Source organism: Myotis yumanensis, unplaced genomic scaffold, assembly GCF_028538775.1.
Source record: "Myotis yumanensis isolate MYYU_CA2020_CCGP unplaced genomic scaffold, mMyoYum1.0.hap1 SCAF_7, whole genome shotgun sequence".
Classification (NCBI taxonomy): domain Eukaryota; kingdom Metazoa; phylum Chordata; class Mammalia; order Chiroptera; family Vespertilionidae; genus Myotis; species Myotis yumanensis.
The window spans coordinates 64,030,255-64,056,607 of NW_027223758.1; the positions used below are offsets into that span (position 1 = coordinate 64,030,255).

At 42.9% G+C, this 26,353-nt stretch overlaps 1 protein-coding gene and 1 long non-coding RNA gene across 4 annotated transcripts in view; one reads left to right on the top strand and one right to left on the bottom strand.

Moving 5' to 3' along the window:
• Positions 1-19,700, bottom strand: part of PTPN2 (protein tyrosine phosphatase non-receptor type 2) — a 69,890-nt gene extending 50,190 nt beyond the window's left edge. For 2 of the 3 annotated variants that reach the window (XR_011472183.1, XM_070420708.1), the window contains exon 1: positions 19,548-19,700. Coding sequence is in view for 2 of the 3 variants with exons in the window: in XM_070420708.1 (XP_070276809.1) it covers positions 19,548-19,616 (69 nt within the window). In the remaining variant the exon portion in view is untranslated. The remainder of the gene's footprint in view (positions 1-19,547) is intronic. The other variant, XM_070420709.1, reaches the window with a different exon arrangement.
• Positions 19,701-20,859: 1,159 nt separating this feature from the next.
• LOC139014621 (uncharacterized) lies at positions 20,860-25,617 on the top strand. Its single transcript, XR_011472251.1, has 3 exons — positions 20,860-21,125; positions 23,335-23,472; positions 25,450-25,617. It is a non-coding gene; the product is annotated as an uncharacterized lncRNA (long non-coding RNA).
• Positions 25,618-26,353: the final 736 nt, after the last annotated feature.

The window sequence follows — 26,353 nt, forward strand, 5'->3', positions numbered from 1 at the left end:
GTTTTTATTCATTGTGCCTTCCAAGATGCAAGAGAAGGGAATACAGATCCACTCTCAATTGGAGAAATCTCAGTCACATTGTGCAAAGAGCACGTGTGATACAAAATATGTTGGTACAGCCATTTTGGAAAATGCATTTTGCCACACAGAAAAACAGAAACATACACACTGTACACACACTTTACAACTGTTGCTGTTGACTTCTTAAATGCTACTGTCACATTCAGCAATCTTGCTGAGCTCTCTAGTATTTTGTAGCTGGCTCTGAATTTCTCCGTATCAGTAGTATAATTCTGTCCCTCCCTTATACTTCATATTTCTTCATACCTTTTGTTTCTTCTTTTTTTATAAATTCTAATTCCACTGGTTAGGATCTCCTATTCATAATCAATGGAAATATCTCCCACCCCTCCCCCCACCCCCAATTTTGAATGCATTGCTTCTAAGGTTTAACCACTAAGTGTAATACTACTTTAGGTTTCTGGTGGAATGAAGTTGGATCTTTACCATAAACCATACACAAAAACTAACTAAAAATGGATCAAAGACCTAAATGTAAGACCTGAAACTATAAAACTCTTTAAAAAAACACAGGGTTTAAAAGTTTTCATGATCTTGGATTTGGCAATGATTTCTCAAATTAAGACACTAAAAGCACAGGCAACAACAAAAAAATAGACCATGACCTTGGATTTGGCAATGGTTGCTTTTTTTTTTTTTAAATTGATTTCAGAGAGGAAGGGAGAGAGAGATAGAAACATCAATGATGAGAGAGAATCATTGATCAGCTGCCTCCTGCCCGCCCCACACTGGGGATGGAGCCCATAACCCAGGCATGTGCTCTTGACTGGAATTAAACCCGGGACCCTTCAGTCCACAGGCTGACGCTCTATTCACTGAGCCAAACTGGCCAGGGCAGCAATGGTTTCTTAAATTATGACACCAAAAGCACAGATGACACAAGAAAAATAAATTAAACTTCATCAAAATTAAGGATTTTTGCACATCAAATGACACTATAGAGTGAAAAGATAACCCACATATTGGGGGGAAAATATTTGCATATCATATATCTAACAAACCATTAATAACCAGAATAAAGAACTTCTACAATTCAAAAAAAGGACAATGAATAAAAAATAGGCAAAGACACTTATTAGAATGACCAAAATCCAGAATACTGACAACACCCACTACTGACAAGAATGAGGAATAATAGTAACTCTCATTCATTGCTGGTGGTAATGTAAAATGTTACAGCCACTTTGGAAGACAGTTTGGTGGTTTCTTACAAAACTAAACATACTCTTACCATATAATCCAGCAATCGTGCTCCTTGGTATTTACCCAAAGGAGCTGAAAAGTTATGTCCACACAAAAACCTGCACACGGATGTTTATAGCAGCTGTATTAATAACTGCCCAAGCTTGGAAGTAACCAAGGTAACCTTCAGTAGAGGAATGGATAAATAGTCTGTGGTACATGCAGACAAAATATTGTTCAGTGCTAAAAAGAAATAAACTATCAAGCCATGCAGATATTAAAGAACCTTAAATGCATATTACTAAGTAAAATAAGCCAATGTGAAAGGCTACATACTGTATGATTCCAACTATATGACATTCTGGAAAAGGCAAATACATGAAGACAATTAAAAGATCAGTTGCCAGGATTTGGGGGTGGGAGGGAGGAATTAATAGGCATATTACAGAGGATTTTTAGGGCAGTGAAAATACTCTGTATGATGGCAAAATGATGGATATGTGTACATTGTCCGAACCTACAGAATGTATGCCACCAAGAGAGAACCCTAAAGTAAATTATGTGCTTTGAGTGATTATAATATGTCAATGTAGGTTCATCAATTTTAACAAATGTACCACTCTGGTGGGGGGATTCTGATAATGGGGGAGGTTATGCATGTGTAGAGGCAGGGAAATCTCTGTATCTTCCCCTCAATTTTGCTGTGAACCTATAATTGCTCAAAAAAAAAAAGTCTTAATTGAAGAAAAAAAAAGACAAATGACTTGAACAGACATTTCCCCAAAGATATACAAATGGTCAATAAGCACATGAAAAAGGTGCTCAACATCCTTAGTCATTAGGGAAATACAAATCTAAACCACAATGAGAGACAATTCATACCTACTAACATGACTATAATTTTAAAAATGGAAAGTAACAAATGTTAGTGAGGATGTGATGAAATAGAAATCCTTACACATTGTTGGTTGGAATGTAAAATGTTGCAGCCACTAAGGAAAACAGTTTAGCAGTTCCTCAAAAAGCTACACACAGAATTACCATATTGTCCAGCAATAGGGGGATAAGGACACATATGGAATACCTTAGTCAATAAAGAAAAAAATTATAAAAAAAACCTGAATAGATAGAGGAATAGAAAAACAGGCACTTTCTTAAATTACTAATGGAAGTATATGTACATTACAACTTCTTTGGAAGGTTATTCATTACAGCATTGTTTATAATTGCTAATGGATATAAAAAAATAACCTACATATCCATTATAACGAGTGGTTTAATAATGAATTCTATTTAACTGTTAAAATGAACACAAGGTGCAAAACTAGGGGTGGGCTAGGTAGAAGGAGGAGAAAGGGAGACAAGCAGGAGACAGCTTATATGTGTATAAAGTATCTCTGGGAAGACAGACAAGAAAACTGGTTATAGTGATTGCCTGTAGAAAAGGAACTAGGGAGAACAGAGACAGTGACTTACTTTTCCACTATATACCCTTCTGTACTGGTTTCATTTTTGCCATGTTCTCATAATCCTAACCAAATTATTTACTTATTTATTTCTCAAAACACCGACTCTAATGTTTGCCCTGACTGGGTGGCTCAGTTGGTTGGAGCATCGTTCCACACACCAAAATGATGGGGGCTCAATTCCTGGTTAAGGCACATACCTAGGTTGTGGGTTTGATCCCATCAGGGTGCGTGGCAGCGGATTGATGTTTCTCTCTCACATTGATGTTTCTCTCTCTCTCTCTCTCTCTCTCTCTCTCTCTCTCTCTCTCTTCAATAAAAAGAATATCCTCAGGTGAGGATAAAACAACAACAAAAACAGACTCTAAAATTAAGTACTGGCTTCCTACCTAGACATACCACTTGACTGCAGTATAAACTTGAAAAACTGAATCTCAGGGTTCTCATTTGTAGCCACCTCTTAGATAATCCACATAAAGTATATAGCATGTACCTAATACAAAGTAGGAGCTCAATCAAGATTAGTGTATTATTCTTGTTAAACTCTCTTCCTCAAAGAAAGGAACTTATTCCATCAGGAATCTTATCTCCCAACCAGTGAAAGGCCATAACTAAGCCTGAACAAATCTATAATAATAAAGGGGTAATATGCTAATTAGACCCGACAGCCTAACGACCTTCCAGATGTCCTTCCAGACGGAGCCAGGGCTGCGAGGGCCGAGCCCCTTGCACGAATTGTGTGCATTGGGCCTGTAATCTAAAATAATAGTTTTTGAAGTATACAGGATATTTAGCTTCATACTTGATTGTCCCTCCACAATATTTTTAGATGGAGTATATGCACAAACATTTGACTAATAAAAGAAAGTGAATAATGCCCTCGCTGGAGTGGCTCAGTTGGTTGGAGCATCATCCAGTGCACCAAAAAGGTGGCCCATTTGATTCCTGGTCAGGGCACATACACAGATTGTGGGTTCAATCTGGCTGCAGTGCATTCGGGAAACAAACAATCGATGTTTCTCATGCATGATGTTTCTCTCTCTCTCTCTCTCTCTCTCTCTGAAATCTATATATATAATAGAGAAATATGCTAATTAACTGGGACACTGTAACAGGTTGACTGGACAGGAGGAGGGTGCGTGTGCAGCGTCGAGGGCTGGGCGGCAGGGGGCAGGGGACTCAGCGCGCCTGCGCTGGGGGAGGGCCTGATCGGCAGCAGCCATAGCTGCTGCGGGGCCCAGGAAGCGAGGCAGGGCCGGCCCTGCGACTCAAGGGTGGGTGGCGCCCTGCAATTTCGAATTGCGTGCTGGGCTCCTAGTTAATAAATAAAAATAAAGAAATAATAATAATAAAAGTGAATGCTTTACTTTCAGGATTCACTTAGGGACCTTATATACAAAAAAATAAATTTAGGTATGTTCTCCCATAAATAGAAAATCTATCGATTTGGGATTATCTTAAAGTCCTTGTTTTTTCTTATTTTATTAAAAATTAATAGATTGCTCTTTTCCAATTTCCTAATTCTTATTAGTTGTTCCATCACAACAGTTCAAGGCAGAGCATTCCACAGTACAACAAGGACATAAAGTTTTTTGTGCACTATATAGAACAAAGATATGTACCAAGTTCAAAAATATTATTTAATAAAATATTATGAAATAACTATTTCACCCTAACAATGATGGAAATTAAGTTACAGCAACAGAGATTTAAAAAATAAAAACTTTCAGCCTGAACCGGTTTGGCTCAGTGGATAGAGTGTCAGCCTGAGGACTGAAGGTCCCAGGTTCGATTCCGGCCAAGAGCATGCACCTTGGTTGCGGGCACATCCCCAGTAGGGGGTGTGCAGGAGGCAGCTGATCGATGTTTCTCACTCATCGATGTTTCTAACTCTCTATCCCTCTCCCTTCCTCTCTGTAGAAAAATCAATAAAATGTATTTAAAAAATAAAAAATTTCAGATTTGAAATGTGAACCTGTTTAGTAACTTCACTGGTTAAAACATAAATCATCACAGAAGCAATTCCTATCATCATGGAGTGACTACAATTTTCTAAGGTTACCCCAGCGTACCATCCCTTGACTAGGAACAGAGTGGTACACACTCTAGGAGCCATACGACCTTACTCCAACCCACTTAAGGAATTCCTAGAAGTACTATTAAGTAAACTAATAAGAGGAACTGATAGCTTTCAGAGTATGAAACTGTTCAAATACAGTGAAAAAAGAAATAAAATAATTCAGTATGAGATTTTTCTGCAGAGGAATGAAAGCAGTTCCAATTAAAGTTACAAATGAGTGACATGAACCAAATGAAACTGACAGAATGAAGAGTATATTAAATCAGATACACTGGATTGTTAAAGAAGACATGAAACTATCACATTTGAAAAGATACCAGAAATCCATAGGTAAAAGTATCTAATCTTAAATCAGTTTCTTGACCAGGACTTCTTTCCATAGGTCATCAACCTCGAACAGTCTTTAGGGGCCTATAAAACCCCTAAAGTCACACGGTAAATTTTGGAGGATTTTATATACATGGACACTTCTCTCTTTCACAGATTTCATTTTAAAGGTCTCAAAAGGTATTTACAATCTATAACCATTACTATTACTCTACTATAAATAGAACATTAACACTACATTAAATATTTAAAATAGCACTACAAAAATAATAAAATAATATTCATTCTTAATAGCAATTTCACACAATGCCTGACAAGTTAGAACATCATTCTAAGTAACAATGGGACAGAAAGTTTAGTATTTTACTCAAAATAGTAGAATCTGAAGTTATAATCTTCAAAATTAGTCTGCTGAATTGTATGTCCTTCTCAACTGCTATGTTTTAAATCTTCTAGGCTAACTGACTTAGCATATGGCTAGTCACTATTATCCAAAGTAATGAAGGGTATTATCAAAAGTCCTAATTTACTAGTTGGTTTAAATATTCTCTGCCCCTAACAGCTTCACCAAAAAGAAATAACGACTTTAATGGAGCATTCAGTGGAACTACCACAGGGAACAGAGCATAGAGAATCTAGATAGGAATTTCCAGGAGAAACAAATCATATATATACTTATTTGATAAAGTGAAGAACACACTTACGTTAATTATAATCTTGCTTTTCTAGATCTTATCTGTCCATATAGCTAGTTTACTTTCTGGAAGAGAATGAGCAGAATAAGAGAACAAAGGGAACAGGCAGGGAGGCAGGACAGCAGGAGACTGCAAGACAATAATTCTCCAACCGCAAACAGGGAATTCTGTGGACAATAATGATCTGGGAGAAGCAAACACACACACACACACACACACACAATTTGTTGGAGATTCTGTTAAAATCAAGATATTAAACAAGAGGCAAGCCAAAAAGACTAGGGCACAAATGCAACTATCTGAATTTTCTTAATTATAAGTATCAATAACCTACAGGAATGTATGTCAAAGGCAGAACAATATGATTTTAGTCACATAGTCTCTATTGGGGCACCATTCCCAAGGCTCCTTTCCCTTAAAAGGAGCCTTATCTTTTGAAAAGTCACAGAGATTTAAGAATCTGACAAAAGCTGCGGAATCACAACTAAATAACCAAGCATGCTAACACGTGCACGCACACACAACACACACACACACTTTAGCACAGTTTCATGGGACTTGGAAATCCAGTCTTATCCTTGGATCCCAGGTACTATTTTAAAGGTTCCAGTCCCAAAATGACCCTGCCTTTTATAACACATTCCATTCACTTCTTGCCATCAAAAATTTAAATTCCCTCAGTGCCATTAATCTCAACTAGACCATAAGAAGAAAGCAGTGTAGATGGTCATACTGGCAAATTAGAACAATGCTGAAATGAGAATCACAAGGACTAGATGTGGGTCGAAGCTGTGTCACTAATGCATATAACTTTATGTAAGTCACAACCTTATTCTGAATTGGTGTCTCCTTAGATGTTGAATGAAGAAGTTGGAATAAACCAAGTGCTGATACTTCTAAAGGAGAGCACTATTCTTTTATTTAGCGAATACTTAAGTATCTAGCATGTCAGATAGTGGGGAAACAAAGAAAAATGAGGCAACCCTAAAGGAGCTAGATAGACAAATAGACAGTTATAATAAAACAATGTGACTAATACTCTAATAAAATATAGAGGGCTCAGGAATCAGAGGAGGAGGAGCATATAATTTTGCCTAAGGAGACTAGAGTCTAGTCCTGTTTTTTGTGTGTGTGTGTTTTTTTTTTACCCTTCTCCCCTAGAGTCTAGTCTTGAAGATATTTCTCAAATAGATAAGATAGGCAGAGAGCATATACAGCATGTGCAGATTCCAAAGATGTAAGAAAGTAGGCAATTTTCAAGAAAAGTCAAGGCATTTGATACAAGAGACTGCGCAACCATGTAAAAGCACTGAACACTCAGACTAGACAATAGTAGGAGAATATGTAGTAGACATTGCAAGGGAAGTATTTTATAATAAGATAGCTCTGATTTATAAAATCAAAGAAGAGTCTGCATAGCATCTGGTAGCAAAAATAAGTGGGAACTTTGTTCGCTGGAAAGAGGAGGGAGTCTGTTAGAATCCTGGGTGCTCTCCTAAAGGGCCAATGCACAGGAGCTTGCTCTTGGGAACTCATCCAGAGCTCTAACAGAGGGAAGGAGACTCAGGGCATATGGAAGCCATAAAGAGAAGTTCTGGATGGCATATCTCCAGAGATCTGGGAGGTCAGCTACTGAGGTCCAGGTCATGAGTAAACATCCCACACTGCCCTTAAGTGCCATCATCCAGGGTCAAGCACTTCTACTCTTAACAGTACCAGCTGGAGAAAGTGACCTAGCCCCATCCTCCAAATACTGGCAACACCACCCTGCCAAGCTCAAGTCAGGAATAAAGGACTGTTGGCTGAGGTGTGCTCTTTTACTGAAGAAACTATAGACAGAGTCTCAGAGGATCACTAAACTGAGTGGTGTTGGAACAAGGACCAATCTTTTCCCCCTATCACAGGGTAGGCAGGCACCACCCCCAACAGAAGACTCGTTTGTCAGGGTCTCATGCAGTGGGCAACTACAGAGCTAGGAGGAGGATGCACCTGCACGCCTCTGGAGGTCCTGTGCCATTCCCAATGGAGGACTGCCTTGATCTGATCCTCCTGCTGGCACTGGCTTGCCAAGCACACGTCCACTGGGACATTTGGTTCGACTCTCTCAGAGCCTCCTGTCAGGGTCTCTGACAGTGTACTGCCAAGCTAGAAGGCGGCAAGCAGCTCATTCCTCTCCCAAGGGCCAACACCACACCCAACAGAAGGCTGCCTTGATTTGTTCCTCTAAGCCAGTGGTTCTCAACCTTCTGGCCCTTTAAATACAGTTCCTCATGTTGTAACCCAACCATAACATTATTTTCGTTGCTACTTCATAACTGTAATGTTGCTACCATTATGAATCGTAATGTAAATATATGATATGCAGGATAGTCTTAGGCAACCCCTGTGAAAGGGTCGTTCGACCACCAAAGGGGTCGCGAGAACCACTGCTCTAAGCCCTGCCAGCACCACCCTGCTGGTGCAGCCTCACAGGGGAAAGGCATCACGACCCAGAACTGGGACATTTGGTGCGACCTGCTGGGAGATCTTTGGTCAGGGTCTCTGCCAGTGCGCTCCCCAGCCAAGAGAAGGATAGTGGCTCACTCCTCCCCAGTGGAAGGCTGCCTCCAAGTCCTGCAGGGGGGAAAGGAGCAAGGAGCATCCTCAGAGCTGGGAGCTTTGGAATGCAGCTCTGTGGGAGCCTCTGAAGATGTGCCTGCAGAGCTAGGTGTGCAGCTTTCTCCTCTCAGGCTGGCCCTGGCCCCTTCCTACTAGGCTCAGATTTGAGAGTGCATCTATCTACTTTAGACCAGGGCTTGAGCAGGCGTGGCTACAGAGCTAAAAGGAGAAGTGCAGCTCGCCTCGCTGTCGGTGCCACTGCCAAAAGAAGGCTGTCTCAATCTGTTTGCCCAAGTCCCGGTGACTCCCGTCCTGTCCTGCCAAGCTTGCTCCTGCAGTGAGGACAGTTGGCTACACCACCCTGAACCTGTGGTGCACTGCTCCTGAGGGAGCTAGAGTTGGAGACTCTGGCAGAGAGTGAATGGTATTGCTCTGGAGTAGGGGCCACATTCTCCCCATTAAGTGTCAAACCACACTGCCCCAAATTAAGGACTCACTAGCCCTGTCCGCCCAACCTACCAAACCTGAACCCTATGGAAGGGTCAGTGGGGTGTGGCCAGCTTGGGCCCACTCTACAACTTTTCTGCATAAAATTCTAGAGGAAGTCCAAGCAACCTCAAGGGGGAGTGGAGTAGCCAACAGGTGGACACTGACCTCAGGGAGCCTTAATCTTTTACTTATCTGACTCCAGCAAGCCAACCCATCTACACAGATTGGCCTTCCATGCACACTCAGGTCAAGTTGATGCACACACAAACAGTAAACAGTGTGGTAGCTCCAGACAGGTAGCCCAAAACCAGTTACACACAACATCTGACAGCGACCTGTACCTGAACCCCAACCAAGTGGACCCAGAACCAACAAAACCAGTGGTGGGCTTCAGACCACACCAAAGCTCAACCCAACTAGCCACAAATGTGACACACCCAAAGGAAGATTCCAGCAGGCACCAGATGCTGTTGGGAACAACTCCACCTGAGAGGGCAGCCCCTGCACAGCATCTCATGCACGGTGATTGAGGTTTATCTTTATAGCCACCCAGCCTGAAGAGTTAACTCCACCCATGAAAGGGCCAACAGCATTCATCAAGTCACAACTACACAGGGGAGTGTGCACATAACCCATTAACATTCCTAGAGCAAGGAACACAGATGATCTGAAAGACTGTGCCACTGAGCCCAACAAGACACCTCGAGACTGCACCTGCACAGCAGCTTGCACACTGTGGTCAGTGTTGAGCCTCAGTCAGCCAGCTTTACAGGTTGATCCCACCCATGAACAGGCCAACAGCAATCAAGATTCAATTACAATAGGAAGGCCCAAATAACCCACACAAGAGACATTCCTAGAGTACCCAGCTCAGGAGATGAAAGAGACTACACCACTGGGTCCTGAAAGACACCTATGACAGCAGGCCACCCCACCAAGACTGGGAGTCATAGCAATTCTATCTAATACATAGAAACAAACACAAAGTGACAGCCAGCCAAAATGGGAAAATAAAGAAACAGGCTCAAATGAAAGAACAGGAAGAATCAACAGAAAAAAGAGCTAAATGAAATGGAGACAAGTAATTTATCAGAAACAGAGCTCAAAGTAATAGTTATAAGGATGTTCAACAGTATGAAAAAGGACATAGAAACCATTAAAAATACTCAGGCGGAAATGAAGAATACATTTACACATATGATATAAAGCATATATTGAAGGCTCAACACAGAAGATTGAACCAGCGATTTGGAAGATAAGGTAGAAAAACAAAACACCCAATCAGAAAAAAGAATTAAAAAGAACAAGAATAGTTTAAGGCAGTGGTTCTCAACCGTCCTAATGTCACGACCCTTTAATACAGTTCCTCATGTTGTGGTGACTCCCAATTTCATTGTTACAAATTGAACATAATTAAAGCATAATGATTAATCACAAAAACAATATGTAATTATATATGTGTTTTCTGATGGTCTTAGGCGACCCCTGTGAAAGGGTCGTTCGACCCCCAAAAGGGGTCACGACCCACAGGTTGAGAACCACTGGTTTAAGGGAACTTTGGAACATGAAATGTAACATCTGCAGTATAGGAGTACCAGACGGTGAAGAAAGTGAGCAAGGGATAGAGAATCCATTTGAATAAACGACAGAAAACTTCCCTAACCTGGTGAAAGAAAAAGTTACACAAGTTCAGGAAGCAGAGAGAATTGCAATCAAGATAAACCCAAACAGACCCATACCAAGACACATCATAATAAAAAAGGCTAAGATTAAAGATAAAAAGAGAACCTTAAAGGCAGCAAGGAAGAATTGGTCAGTTACCTACAAGGGAGCTCCCACAAGACTGTCAGCTGATTTCTCAACAGAATCTTTGCAAACCAGAAGAGATTGGCATAAAATATTCAAAGTGATAAATAGCAAGGACTTATAACCCTCTAGCCAGCAAAGCTATCATTTAGAACATAGGGAACTTTTTTTCTGCCAAGACCATTTGGATATTTATAACATCATTCTTGGGCCATACAAAATTATCAACTTAAAAATTAGCCTAGTTTAAAAAAAAAAAATTAGCCTGCTATATTTGGTCAAACATTTAATTAACTCACCCTTAATGTCTTGGCAGGGCCAGACTAAATGATTTCTTGGGCCTTATACAGCTGTCGGCCAGACCCCAACGCTGATTTTGAACTAAGGATAGAGCTTCCCAGACAAGAAAAAGCAAAAGGAGTTCATCACCACCAAACCAGTTTCACAAGAAATGTTAAAGGGTCTTCTTTAAGAAGAAGAGGGGGGAAAAAATAAAATATGAACAATAAAATGGCAATAAATACATATCCATCAACAATTATTTTAAATGCAAATGGATTAAATGCTCCAATCAAAAGATTTATGGCCCAGTCGGCGTGGTTCAGTGGTTGAGCATCAACCTATGAACCAGAAGGTCACGGTTTGATTCCCAGTCAGGGCACATGTCCGGGTTGTGGGCTTGATCCCCAGTGATCTCTCTCATCACTGATGTTTCTATCTGTCTCTCCTCCCTTCCTCTCTGAAGTAAATAAAATATATATTTAAAAAAAAAAAAAAAAGATTTCGCCTTGACCGGTTTGGCTCACTGGATAGAGCGTCGGCCTGGGGACTGAAGGGTTCCAGGTTCGATTCCGGTCAAGGGCATGTACCTTAGTTGCAGGCACATCCCCAGTGAGGGGTGTGCAGGAGGCAGCTGATCGATGCTTCTCTCTCATCGATGTTTCTGACTCTCTATCCCTCTCCCTTCCTCTCTGTAAAAAATCAATAAAATATATTTAAAAAAAAAAAGATTTATGAAGGCTGGGCAGGAGTGGCTCAGTTGGTTGAGCATCATTTTCTGTGCACTAAAGGTTGCAGGTTCAATCCCCAGTTAGGGCATGTACAGAAGGTAACCAATCAATGTTTCTCTCTCCTCTCCTCCCGTCCTCTTCTCTCTCTCTCCCTTCCTCTCTAAGCATGTCCTCAGATGAGGATTAAAAAAAAATAGACACACACACACACACACACACACACACACACTAGAGACCTGGTGCATGAATTCGTGCACAGGTGGGGTCCCTCAGTCTGGCTGGAGATTGGGGGGGCTGGCCGGCCTCGGGGAGGAACCATGGGAGGTTGGCTGACCCCAGGAGGTTGGCCGGTCGCAGGAGGTTGACTGTGAGAGCACACCGACCACCAGGGGGCAGCTCCTGCGTTCAGCATCTGCCCCCTGGTGGTCAGGGCACATCATAGCAACCAGTCGTTCAGTTGTTAGGTCGCTTAGGCTTTTATACATATAGAATATATATACACACACTAGTGGCCTGGTGCATGGATTTGTGCACATTGAAAGGAAATTAATTAGAAGAAATATTTTAATATCACTATTCATGTCTTGCTAATGAAAAGAAAAGAGAATTCTACTGAGTCTCCTATCTACCTACTCCAGCATTTCTGAGAGGATCAAATGAGATGAGGCACAGGAAAACACTTCACAAATATTTGGTTAACTGTAAAATGTTTGCACCTGGCTATAAAGCAAGTCAGGTTCCTGGGCTGAAGAAACTCCAAGGATGCTAGTCACTAGGGAGAGGAAGCCAGGCATTGCTACATGACATCATTACCTGGTGCCCACAGCGACCGTTTGCAGGCTGGGTTGGGCTGTGGGCCGCATTTTGCGCCATGGGGTCTCAGCAGCGTTAGCTACAATTTGGTGGGGTGTCGCTCTGGGGTGGTGGCGGGGCCTGTGTCCCACTTGGGGGAAGCCGAGTGTAGGTTTGTTGGCACCAGGCCTGTAGTGCCGTTTATTTTTATTTTTTTAAAAAAAATATTTTATTGATTTTTTACAGAGAGGAAGGGAGAGTGATAGAGAGTCAGAAACATCGATCAGCTGCCTCCTGCACACCCCCCAACTGGGGATGTGCCCGCAACCAAGGTACATGCCCTTGACCGGAATCGAACCTGGGACCCTTCCGTCTGCAGGCCGAGGCTCTATCCACTGAGCCAAACCGGTTAGGGCCATTTATTTTTAAATGGCCAGTGCATGTCATGGCAGCTCCTGCATCGAGCGTCTGCCCCCTGGTTATCAGTGGGCATTATAGGGACCAGTCAGATGGTCAGAGGGACACTTAGCATATTAGCCTTTTATATAGAGAGATATATGGAGGCTGACTGGATAATAAAATAAGACCCTTACATATGCTGTCTACAAGAGACCCACTTCAAGTCAAAAGACACAGGCAGACTGCCTTGACCAGATAGCTCAGTTGATTAAAGCAGCGGTCGCCAACCTTTCAGACCTCACAGACCACTGGTTGGCGACCGCTGGATTAGAGCATCCTCCCAATATGCCAAGGTTGTGGGATCATTCTCCTGTCAGGGCACATATGAGAAGCAATCAAGCCGAACCGGTTTGGCTCAGTGGATAGAGCGTCAGCCTGCGGACTCAAGGGTCCCGGGTTCGATTCCGGTCAAGGGCATGTACCCTGGTTGCGGGCACATCCCCAGTGGGGGGTGTGCAGGAGGCAACTGATCGATGCTTCTCTCTCATCGATGTTTCTAACTCTCTATCCCTCTCCCTTCTTCTCTGTAAAAAATCAATAAAATATATTTTAAAAAAAAGAAGCAATCAATGAATGCATAAATAAGTGCAACAACAAATCAATATTTACGTATTTATTTGTTTCTCTCTTTTTTTCTCCCTCTCTCTCTTTCTCTCTCTCCCCTCCACTGCCTTCCTTTTTCTAAAATCAATTTTAAAAATTAAAAAAATAAAAAAGACACACACAGACTGAAAGTAAAGGGAGGGAAAAATATATTTAATTAAAATAAATACAGCCCTAGTTTGCTATCCAAACTATCCAGTTTGCTCAGTGGGTAGAGCATCAGCCTGTGGACTGAAGGGTCCCAGGTTCGATTCTGGTCAAAGGCACATGCCCAGGTTGCGGGCTTGATCCCCAGTAGGGGACGTGCAGGAGGCAGCCAATCAATGATTCTCTCTCATCACTGATGCTTCTCTCTCCCTCTCTGAAATCAATAAATATATATTAAAAAAAATAAAAACAGACCAAAAAAACTAAGGTAGCAATACTATACCAGACAAAACAGACTTTAAAATAAAGGCTATATAATAACTAAAGGTATAGAAGGACCCAGCAATTCCACTTCTGGGTATTTATCCAAAGAATCTCAAAACACTAAATTGAAAAAACATATACACCCATATGTGTTCATTGCAGCACTATTTACAATAGTCAAGATATGAAAGCAACCTAAATGCCCATCAATAGATGAATGAATAAATAAGTGGTACATATAAACAATGGAGTGATTCAGCCGTAAAAAAAAAAGAAATTTTGCTATCTGCAACAACGTGAATGGACTTTAGAGGATATTGTGCTGAGTGAAATAAGTCAGACAGAGGAAGACAAATGTCATGATTTCACTTATAATATGGAATCTATAAACAAAATAGACCAGAAACAGACTCATAGATACAGAGAACATTTTGAAGCTTGCCAGATTGGAGAGAGCTTGGAGGACTGGGTGAAAAAGTTGAAGGGATTAAGAAGTGCAAATTGATAGTTTCAGAATAGTCACAGGGATGCAAAGTACAGCATAGGGACTATTGTAGTAACTGTGTATAGTATATACAATGTATATAAATGTCTAAACACTGGGTTGTACACCTGAAACTAATTTAATATTATATGTCAACTGAAATTGAAAGGTAAAAAATTATTTAAACTAAAAAAAAGTAAAGCCTTTCTCATCCAGTTAGCATTGCCAAAAAAAAGCATAACTTTCCTTAAACATTATCATAAATAAGGAGTAATCTGGTTATAAGTCCTTGCTATTTACCACTTTGCATGGCATCATAGTGCCATACAAAGCAGAAAGCCCACTTAAACACCTTTTCCCTACTCAAGGGAGAGTGGTTTGCTAAATGCATATTGTGTATCCTAAATAACCTGCTGCTGCATTAGACCCAATGCACTGCTACAAAAGGGGAAGTTATGGAATGCTATAGAAAATATCTAATGGGAGCCCTAGCCGGTTTGGCTCAGTGGATGGAGCGTTGGCCTGCGGATTGAAGGGTCCCAGGTTTGATTCTGGTCAAGAGCATGTTCCTTGGTTGCAGGCATATTCCCAGTAGGGGATGTGTGGGAGGCAGCTGATCGATGTTTCTCTCTCATCGGATGTTTCTAACTCTCTATCCTTCTCCCTTCCTCTCTGTAAAAAATCAATAAAAATATATTTAAAAAAGAAAATATCTAATGGGGGATCATATTCTGCATGGGAGGGTCATGAAGGTACCCCCCTAAGGAAGTGATACTTCAGTAGGAGGTAGTTAAGCAAAAGGGGAAAGGAAAGGAGGAAAAGTTGTGCTAATGCAAAGAAAACTACATTTATAAAGGCTCAAGGGGAGAACGGACATGCACATTTAAAGGGACGGAACCTACTGGAAAAGAGAAGAAAGTCATATTGGGAGGTAGGACGTGGTCTTGTGAGCTATTAGATGGTTTGAATTTTACTTTACAAGCAATGGAAACCATCAAAGGTAGAGAAGTCACATAATCATGCTTTATTTTAGTTACCTTTCCCCACACCATCCTATTAAATTGGGCTTGTTAAAGAGCGGTATACACCTGCTCATTTGTACTTCCCACCTCTTCTCAACACCCAGCATCTGACTTCTGTATTCCACTGAAAATGCTCTTTTTAAGATATCAGTTGATCTCCTAGTCATTAATTTGATGACCCTTCAGTTTTAGTTGTCCCATCTGCAGCACGTAGCCCTGCTGACCATCAACCCCCTCCATACTCTGCCACCAATTTTCTCTCATTGCCATGGCTTTTCCTCTCCACTCTTTTATTTGCAAGCATCTTTTTCTCTCTCTATGCTCTTATTGCTGTCTGTCAAGATTCTGTCCTTGGCTGTCAGCATTTCCAAACCCCCTATATTTTCCCTAGGTGAATTCACCCACATTTAGGACCTCAAACACCACTTACGTGTTCATGATTTCCAAAATCACATTTCCAGTTCAAACCTCTCCTGAACTCCAAATTTATGAGAACTTCAAATGGAACAGTTTCAAGACCAAATACATCTATCTCCTTACCATTTCAAATCTGCATCTTCCCTTCACTCCTACTGCCACTGCCTTAGTTCAGAAGCTCAACATTTCTCTTCAGGTTTACTCCAACAGATTGCTTCCCTGTGCTGCCTGCCAACAATTAACCCCATCCAACCCACTGGTACAACAATGATCTTGCTGAAAAGTAAATGTAATAGGACCATGGTATTTCCAGGCTTAAAATTCTTCAGTGTTACCTATCAACTAGCTCAAATTCCTTAGTCTGATTTACAAAAGCTTCATAGGCTTTTACTTTTGGGCACCTCAAGTTCATACCACACTCTTCACCAAGCTAAACTGTTGGTGGTTCTCTTGGCATTCTATGCTCTGTGCCTCTGCACACCTTTCTTCCTTTTCTGAACACTAATTCTCTCCCTCTTCCTTATTCTCTTCACCTGGTTAACTTGTCCTTCAAGACTTACTAGTAGGTAAGGCCCTCCCTCCTCCAAGAAGCTTCACCAGAACTCCCAGTGCACCCCTTTGGGGCTTATATAGCACTCTCTGCTTAACACTAGCTTCTGCACTTATTACTTTTACATTTTCATCTACTTACCTATTTACTGTTCCCCACTAAACTGTATCCTTAAGAGCAGGGACTCAGTGTGACAATGAAGCCCACAAGAGAACAAATCCTGCCCTAACCGGTTTGGCTCAGCGGATAGAGCGTCAGCCTGCGGACTCAAGGGTCCCAGGTTCGATTCCGGTCAAGGGCATGTACCTTGGTTGCGGACACATCCCCAGTGGGGGGGCGTGCAAGAGGCAGCTGATCGATGTTTCTCTCTCATTGATGTTTCTAACTCTCTATCCCTCTCCCCTCCTCTCTGTAAAAAATCAATAAAATATATTTAAAAAAAAAAAAAGAGAGAACAAATCCTAAAGTGTGAGGTCCTCACAACTGACTGGTGGCTCAGTTGATTGGAGCATCCTCTCATACGTCCAAAAGGTAGCAGGTTGGAGTCCCAGTCAGGCACATACCCAGGTTGCAAGTTCTATCCCCAGTCGGGGTGTGTGCAGAAGGCAATGGATGAATGTTTCTCTCTCACATCTATCTTCCTTCCCTCCCTCCTTCCTTCCTTCCCTCTTTCCTTCCTCCCTCCCTTCCTCCCTCCCTCCCTCCCTCCCTTCTTCCCTCCTCCCCTCCCTTCTTTCCTCCCTCCCTCCCTCTCCCTTCCTTCCTTTCTTTCCCTCTCTCAAATCAATAAAACATATCTTCCTATAAGGATTTTAAAAAACTCATACACAAGAAAACACACACCAGGAACTTTGTTAGTGGCATTCTCTGCTGAATCTCCAAGGCCCAGCGCAAGGGCTGGATATTCTAGAGTCCAAAGAAAACACTAAATTCTTTCTAGGCTTGCTTTCCATTACTAACTTTCTTGGTTTGTGATCTACTTTTACTGTAACACCAGTATGTATGGCATGATTTCTCCTGACCAAACTAATACTATTGTTGTTCCATTAGGAAAAAATAGTAAGAGTACTGACCAACCCAGTAACCTAAAGGACACCTAGGCAGGAGTCCATAGAAGGGCTTCCTGATTCCTTGAAACGAAATGTGAAATTTTTAGTGCATTTTTCTGATAAGAGAGATTATAATTTTCACTGAATTTTCAAGGCATGTGTATACATATCAAACTGCTTAACCAAAATGTTAAGCTGAATTAACTTGTCACATTCACCTTTCTCTTCTCAAATCTGTACTTTGATGTATGACTAGCAACTTGGAGACAGCAGTCTGCTAAAATAAATGTAACTGGAAAAGACACAGCTGGCAGACTCTCACAGATTCCTACCAGAATGTGCATTTAAAATTTTCTATATTTGGAAAAGTCCTTTAAAGTTAGTGTCCTATCTTAACTTTACCCACGTGAATTAAAATATTTATTACACTTCCCGCTATTGTGTTCAAGAGAAAAATGTTACATTCTGAACATAACGACAAAGAAAACATTTTTTACTGTCATCTAATTAAATGGAATGGGGGAAAACCCAGGACCATCAAGATTTACAGGAAAGCTTTTTTTTTTCTTTTACTGCACACCAAGTGAACCAACCAGTAGGAACAGCATTTAACTCACACTCAATTCAATCTTGGGAATAATATGATAATAATTAAACAGATGAGAATAGGCAATTAGGTCATTTTAAAAGAAATAAAAAAGTTATATTTGAATTAAAAGGTTCTCTAGTTGAGCTAAAGAAGCTAGTCAGGAGCTCAACTACTGTATGCGAATCCATTTACAAGAGTTCCAGAACAACCAAGATTATCCTATGGTGCCAAGAAATCAAAATAGTGGTAGCCTATGGGGTGGAGCAGGGCGCATGACAGTTCCTTCTGGGGTGATGGAAAGGTCATTTACTATTATTTTTTTTTGGAAAGGTTATTTTGACTTGAGTGGTGCTTGCACAGGTGTATACATTTATGAGACAAGCTTAACCACATACATAAGATTTTATTGTTAATGTAAAGAAAACTGAAAAGAGGATGACACCCTTGCAGTTGTTCTCAACCTTCTGGCCCTTTAAATACAGTTCCTCATGTTGTGACCCAACCATAAAATTATTTTCGTTGCTACTTCATAACTGTAATGTTGCTGCTGTTATGAATCGTAATGTAAATATCTGATATGCAGGATGGTCTTAGGCGACCCCTGTGAAAGGGTCGTTCGACCGCCAAAGGGGTCGCGACCCACAGGTTGAGAACTGCTGGACACAGCCGAAGCCCAGTCTCCTTCCGGGAACCTCTGTGGAAGTCGCTCCACACGCTGCGGTATGGGGCTCTGAGACCACTCGGAGGGCTGATCGCCGGGAGCGCTCGCCACCACTGCGGTTCAGTCACTCCCAAGGCGAGAGGCCCAGGTACCACGCACACAACCAGGCAAGGAAGCAGGCGTCCCGGCCGGCCTCGGCCCGCGCGGCCACACGACACCCAGCCAGCGGAAAAGGTAACTGGGAACAGAACGAGGCGCCAGGCCAGGGGCGGCGAAGCCCGATCCGAAACCGCAGCAGCATCCGCTCCCGGCTGCGAGCTCCCAGAGCCCGGTGGTCTCCCTTCATTTCACCCCCCCAACCCCACCGGACACACACCCCCATCCCGGCCCTTCCCACAGTTACGGCGGCCTCTCGGACGGCCCGCCCCACACCCATCACCACCGGCCTCACGGTTCCCCGCATCCCCACCCGACCCCAGGACCGAGAAACACGTCCGCGCGCGCCGCAAGACGCCGCTGTGGTGCCGCCTTCTAGAATGAACTCTGCGCTTGCGCTTCCGATAAACATCCCCCGCCCTCCCCAACACACACCTCACTTAAAGTCTTTTTTTTCAAAAGGGAACAGAGACTCGGTCGGCGCAGGCGCAGCCCTGACGCGGCCCGCGCGCCACCACTTCCGCCCTGAGCGGGAGGCGGGGGACGCGGGAGGGAGCCGGCGGGCGCGAGCCTGGGTCCACGGAGGTGTACAGCGCCTGCTGCGCGAGCCATTGACTCACCAAGTACAGCTGCTGCCAGCGATTTTGAGCATCCAACTCCTCAAACTCTCGCTCGATCGTGGCAGACATGGCCGCTGGAGCGAGCTAGCGCGAGCGGAGCTGTGCCGCCGGAGAGGCTCAGGCCCCCGCTCGATCCGGGGAGAGTGCTGGCGCTGTGGCGCATGCGCGCTCCGCGCTCCGCCCCGCCCCCACGCCAAGCCCGACCGGCTGCGGGGAAAGTACCTGGAGCGTCAGACGTCAGCGCGCCGAGTATCGCGTCGCTGAGACTGGTGGCTGCGGGGCGGGACTCCTGGGACTCACAGGGGAGGCGTGGTCGGGGGGGGTGCTAGGTGAAGAGGGGTGGAGCCAAGGAGACCCACCCAGAGGTTGCTCTCCCGGGTCCTGGGGGGTGGCCCGCACCCTCGACGCGCTAGAAATGACCCCAGGAAGGAGGTGTAGTACCGCGGGGTTCGCGTGAATGGAGCAGGCCAAGGAAGTGCCCTAAGACCCCTTCGTTCTTGCTTTCCCGTTTTATTTTAAACATCATCTAGATCACTTTAGAGGCTTGGGTCCAACTTTGGAAAGAAGTTCCTCAGCCCTCGTGGAGAATATTAATCATCCCGGCTGCCAGCTCTGTAACTAAAGCCTCAGGGTATTGTGACAAATCACTATAGCATGAGGAGTGGCCACATCTCTGGGAATTAGGGAGAACACAGGTTGTGTTATGCAATTTAAAAATTAGTGTTACCTGTAGGTAAACTTGTGTGGTTATATTGTTTTATCTCTATAAGAAATGTGAAGTTTGTTTTTAAAAATTCAGCTAAGTAAATTTGAAAATCAAATTGGCTTTTTTAAAAAAAGTTTTTACAGATTTCAGAGAGAGAGAGAAACATCAATGATGAGAAACATCCTGCACGCCCCGACTTGGGGCGGAGGGGGGGGGGGGGGGGGGATGTGCCTGACTGGGAATTGAATCGTGACCTGGTTCATAAACTGAAGCACAACCACTAAGAACACCAGCCAGGTTAAATTGGCTTTATTAAACAATTAATTGGGCATCATCCCATCTAGCAATTAGAAGGGAGGTCCGAGGGGTAGGTACAAAATGGAGGGGTTTTTTTAAGAAAGGGAAGTGGGGCAAGGGACCTATTAACAAAGGAAAGAAAGGATTATCTTCACACCAGGACTTCTTTTTCTAGAGGTAAGGAAGACCACGAGGGTTTTTATCATGCAGATCCCCTTCTTTGGAAGTGGAGGTGGGGTGTTTGGAGAGGGCCCACTTAACAGATTATCTCAATGATACTGATCAGAAAAATTCCAGAAATGTTGATTATGTTTCTGGTAGAGGTTGAGACAGCAATTAGGTAAGGTTTTATTTATTTTTTAAATATATTTTTATTGACTTTTTACAGAGAGGAAGGGAGAGGGATAAAGTCAGAAACATCGATGAGAGAGAACCATCAATCAGCTGCCTCCTGCACACCCTCCACTGGGGATGTGCCCGCAACCAAGGTACACGCCCCGGGCCGGAATCGAACCCAGGACTTCTCAGTCCGCAGGCCGACACTCTATCCACGGAGCCAAACCGGTTAGGGCTAGGTAAGGTTTTAAATCTGCATTTGGTATTTGGGGTTTTGGCACAAGTGATACAATTTTGTTGAAATTTATTTTTCAATTACAGTTTACATTTGATACTATTTTGTTTCAGTTTCAGTTGTACAGCATAGTGATTAGACAATCATCCTTTACAAAGTGATCCCCTCTGCCCCTGATAAATCTCCTACCCACCTGACACCGTACATAGTTACTCCCTTATTGACTACAGTCCCTATTCTGTATTTCACATCCCCATGACTATTTTCTAACTACCAATTTGTACTTCTTAATCCCTTCACCTTTTTCACCCATCCCCTCACCATCTCCTTCCATCTGGCAACCATCAACTTGTTCTCTGTTGAATTTTGTTTGATAAATTTTATTTTTTAACAAGCCAAATCTCACCCTGGCGGGTAGCTCAGTTGGTTAGAGCGGTGTCCTGATATGCCAAGATTGTGGGGTCTGTGGTAGGCAGTCAAACATGAGCAGAGCAAGGATGATGGGCTAGGTACTGAAGGTCATCAGGATGGAAAGCCTTAGGAGCCTAGCAAAGGACAAAATGTAGCCCTAGCTCAGCAGTCCTCAAACTACGGCCCGTGGGCCACATGCAAATACAAATATTGTATTTGTTCCCATTTTGTTTTTACTTCAAAATGTTAACGTAAAAAAAAACCATTGAAACCTGTAAAGAATTCTTGTGAGTTTATTTGAGCCAAACTGTCGACATATGCCAGGAAACAGAACCTCAAAGAATTGAGATTGTGCTCTGGAGAATGGCAGGGTTACATCGGTATTTATACATGAAATTCATTGGTGACAGATTTAAGGCGGTGGGATTAAGGGAAGCGGGGCGGGGGGGGGGGGGGGGGGGTGACACACCTCTGTGATAGGATAAAAAGTAAAATGATGGACACATACTTAGGTGGGTGCAGGATCAATTAACATGATAATGAAGGAATTTGTAGTATCTGTCCTGGCTCCCAGAACATTTGGTTGTGCCCCAGGGGCTCCAGAAAAAGGGAAGTTACAAGTTACCCAGACATTTCAAGGGTATGTTATCTTAGAGGCAAAAAGGCAAATGGGCTCAGTAAGGATCAAAGTTGATCTTGTCAGTGAAGATACTGACCTAGGACATAACTGCCCACCATAACTGCTTTTAGTTAAAGTTTAATTTCAGACCATCCTTTGTGGTTATTTTAGGTCTCCGAGTCTGCAAAACTGCCATGCAGGCCTCCCCTGAGCCTGTCAGGTCAGCATGTGGCCCCTTTCGTCCACAAAAATAAGATATGTGCAGTGTGCATAGGAATTTGTTCATAGTTTTTTTTTAAACTATAGTCCGGCCCTCCAACGGTCTGAGGGACAGTGAACTGGCCCCCTGTTTAAAAAGTTTGAGGACCCCTGCCCTAGCTAGTTTGGCTCAGTGGATAGAGCATTGGCCTTCGGACTTAAGGGTCTCGGGTTCGATTCTGGTCAAGGGCACATGCCAGGGTTGCGGGTTCAGTCCCTGTGTGCAGAAGGCAGCCAATCAAAGATTCTCACATTGATGTTTCTATCTCTCTCTCTCCATCTCCCTTCCTCTCTGAAATCAATTAAAAAAATATTTAAAGATAAAATAGGACTGTCAGTTACCCCCCAAAAAAGGACAAAATGAAGGGTGGAACCTTGCCTCCAGGGTGATCTTTCCTCCCCTAGCATATCGATGGTCATGGGGTTTGGAAACCCCCTCCCCCCATCCCCAACCTTTCCTCCCTGGAAATAATGTTTAGACTTCAGTTGTACTTCAGCTCTAGGCCCAGAAGAGCAACAAAACCAGCCAAAGCTGACCTCAGGACCAGCTACATTGAATAAGAACCCCCTTCCTTGGTGACCATGAATCCATCAGTGGAGACCTAGACCCTAAATTGACACACTTGGAAAGTTACTGAATATTTTATTGAAATGTTATCTTGAGACCTGCCCTAAAATCTCCACCTTAAAACCCTTAGAACCTTGGACCCAGGGCCATTCCCTTCCCCTTTCTTCTCCCCACCCCCAGGCACTTTACCATTAGCTTCCTCACTCCCTAACTCCAAGAGTCCTTCCTTTACTTTTCTTTACCACTATAACTTGTTTGTTAAGCTCATGTCTTCTAGGAATTACTTTTTATACCTCTGTGGTTAATCAAATAAATGTTCTATTATAGTTTGGGTCTTGGCTCTGAATTCTTTCCTAGCCAGAACCCAAGTACTGAAGTTGCTGAACCCAAGTCCAATGTGACCCCACCAGTCTAACACTTGGTGCCATTCCTGAAGCTTAAAACAGTTTGATCTCCAATCAGGGCATATACAAGAATCAACCAAAGAATGCATAAGTAAGTGGAATAACAAATTTCCCTCTCTCTCTTTCTCTCTCTCTCTCTCTCTCTCCCTTGCTTTAAAAATCAATCAAATAATAAAAACAAGCTCAATCTCACTCCCACCACAAGACTTATTGCAGTGGCTCCTTTAGCCCTTCACCTCATTATCCTCAAAAAACACAATAAATTTTTTTCCTTAATTTTATCTACAGTGGGGCCTTGACTTACAAGTGTCCCGACTAATGAGTTTTTCGAGATATGAGCTGTCTCTCCGCCAATTTTTTGCTTTGAGTTGCGAGCTAAAATTCGGGTTACGAGCCAGCTTCAGATACCCCACTGCTAGTTGGCGCAGCGAACATCACAGTGAACGCCACAACATCAGCCCAGCATCACGTGTCTCACTCGTTCACTTTTGATTTGACATACGAGTAATTTGAGTTACGAGCTCCGTCAAGGAACGAATTAAACTCGTAAGTCAAGGCCCCACTGTATTTATTTTAGAGAAGAGAGGAAAAGGAGAAAGAAACATGGATTTGTTGTTCCACTTATGTATGCAGTCATTGGTTGCTGCTTGTATGTGCCCTGACTGGGGATCAAACCCCCAACCTTGATGTATTGTAATGATGCTCTAACCAACTAAGCTACCCTGCCAGGGCCAATACTTTTTTCTTTAACAAATTAAAATTTTAGGCCCTGCATGGGTAGCTCAGTTGCTTAGAGCATTGTCTCAATATGCCAAGGTTTTGGGGTTCTACCCCCAGTCAGAGCACATACAAGAATGAACCAATGAATACATAAATAAGTAGAACAGCAAATCTATGCTTCTCTCTCCCTTCCTCTCTCTAAAATTAATAAATATATATATATATATATTTTTAATTTAGTTCCTGAGTTGCACTAGTGTGAACAAAAAAGGGTTCTGTGTAGCAAATCACAGGGTGACCTGTTCATAAAATTCCTAACTAAGCAGGTCATGGTGGGTAGTCACCTCCCAGACCTTTAAAAAGGTTTATCTTTGCCTTCACCAAGCCCTGTCCATTGTTCTTGTACATCTAGATTAACACAGAAAAGCCAGAGTAATCCTCTTTTTTCAGACCCCTCACAGGCATAACCAACCACTGTGGGGGAGAAACAAACTTTCCTCTCCCCTCCAGGTTTTTCTGTCTGGCCTAATAATCAAGTAAACATGAGATAGATTAGCAAGAGGAAATAACCAAATTTAATGCATATGTATGGGGATCCCACATACATGACAGAGTCAGACTCCCACATTTATGAGAGGTTTAGAAAAAGAAAGGGGGGTCTAGGTATATAAGAGATTCTGTGCTAGGGATGAGATAATGCACCTGAAGGTTTCAAAGGGTCATTGCAGAATAATAATAAGAGCAGATGTTTATTAAATAAGGTTTGCCTGCTATTGAGGTGGGTCTGTGGTAGGCCCATGAACAGAGCAAGAATGAAAGGCCAGGTACATAAAGTCACCAGGTGGAAAGCCTTCGGTGCCTATCAGTGTGCAAAGCTGGATAAATAAGGACCTCACCTCCAGGTCTTCCCCCAGCATATCACTGGTCACGAGGTTTGGACCCCCGACCTTTCCTTCCTAGAAATAACATCTAGGCCCCAACTGTATTTCAGTGCCAAGCCCAGAAAAGCAGAAAAACCAGACAAGTGAGGCCTTGGCTGACATCAGGACCAGCTGCATTGATTAACAACAGCCTGCCCTGGCGTCGACCAATCAGTGGAGACCACAACACCTGGAAAGCTGATGAATATTCTATTGGGATCCTCCTCTGGTCTCTCCCCTAAAATCCCAAGCTTTAAAAGCACTTACGATAGAGGACCCAGTATACACTCCTTCCTAGGGTCATACCTCTGCCTTTCCCCTCCACCCTCTACTTCCCCACCCCAGGCACATTACTTCCTGAGCCCATTTCTTCTACCACTCACTTCTACTTCTGTGAATTTTTATTTTATTTTACTTTTTTTACATAGAGAGGAAGGGAGAAAGAGAAAGTGAGACTTACATGTGAAAGTGAGGCTTCTATCTGCCACCTCCTGCATGCCCCCCATCCAAGGATTGAGCCCAAAACCTGCACATGTGCCCTGAACTGGAATCAAACCAGCAACTTCGGTGCACAGGACAATACCCAACCAACTGAGCCATGGGACTTTCTAAATAAACTTTCTCTTATGGTTTGAGTCTTGGCTCTGAATTCTTTCCAATCACGAACTGAGGTACCAAGGTTGCCTGGCAGAGGTTCATTCTGACCCCAATGGTATAATACCTGGTGCCATTCTCGCCAAGTCAAAAAGGTTATCCCTGATAATCTCTTACTGGCAGGATCCCTAATTCAAGTCTTCTAGGTAAAGAGACAGGCAGAAGTTTCTCTTGAGCCTGAAGCTAAAATTGCCTTTAGCTCAAAAAGACTATACCACTGAGGCACATCTTAGGGCACTCATTCTGAACCCCCACACCACTCTCAAGGGAGCACCTAATCTTGTTAACATGTAATCTTCCTTAGGTTCCCTCTATGAATCCAAATGTATAAAAGAAACTGCAGAATTGTCATTCTCAGAGCATTTGAGATCTTGCTTTCTGGCATGTCTTCAGTTTGGTTCAGATAAACTCATAAAAATTCTCTACAGGTCTGGATGTTTCTGACATCAACACTAGCCATATTTTAAATACTCAATAGCCACATGGTGGTTAATGTATGGGAGCACACACATTTCTATCATTGAAGTTCTGTGGAACAGAACTGCCTGAGAGGATTAAAATACTTGGGGAGAAAACATGTCCCTCTACATGTAAAATAATGAAAACACTGATCAGAAAAAAGCAAAACCAAACAGTAAGGCAGCCCTGGCTGGGTAGCTCAGTTGTTTAGAGCATCTT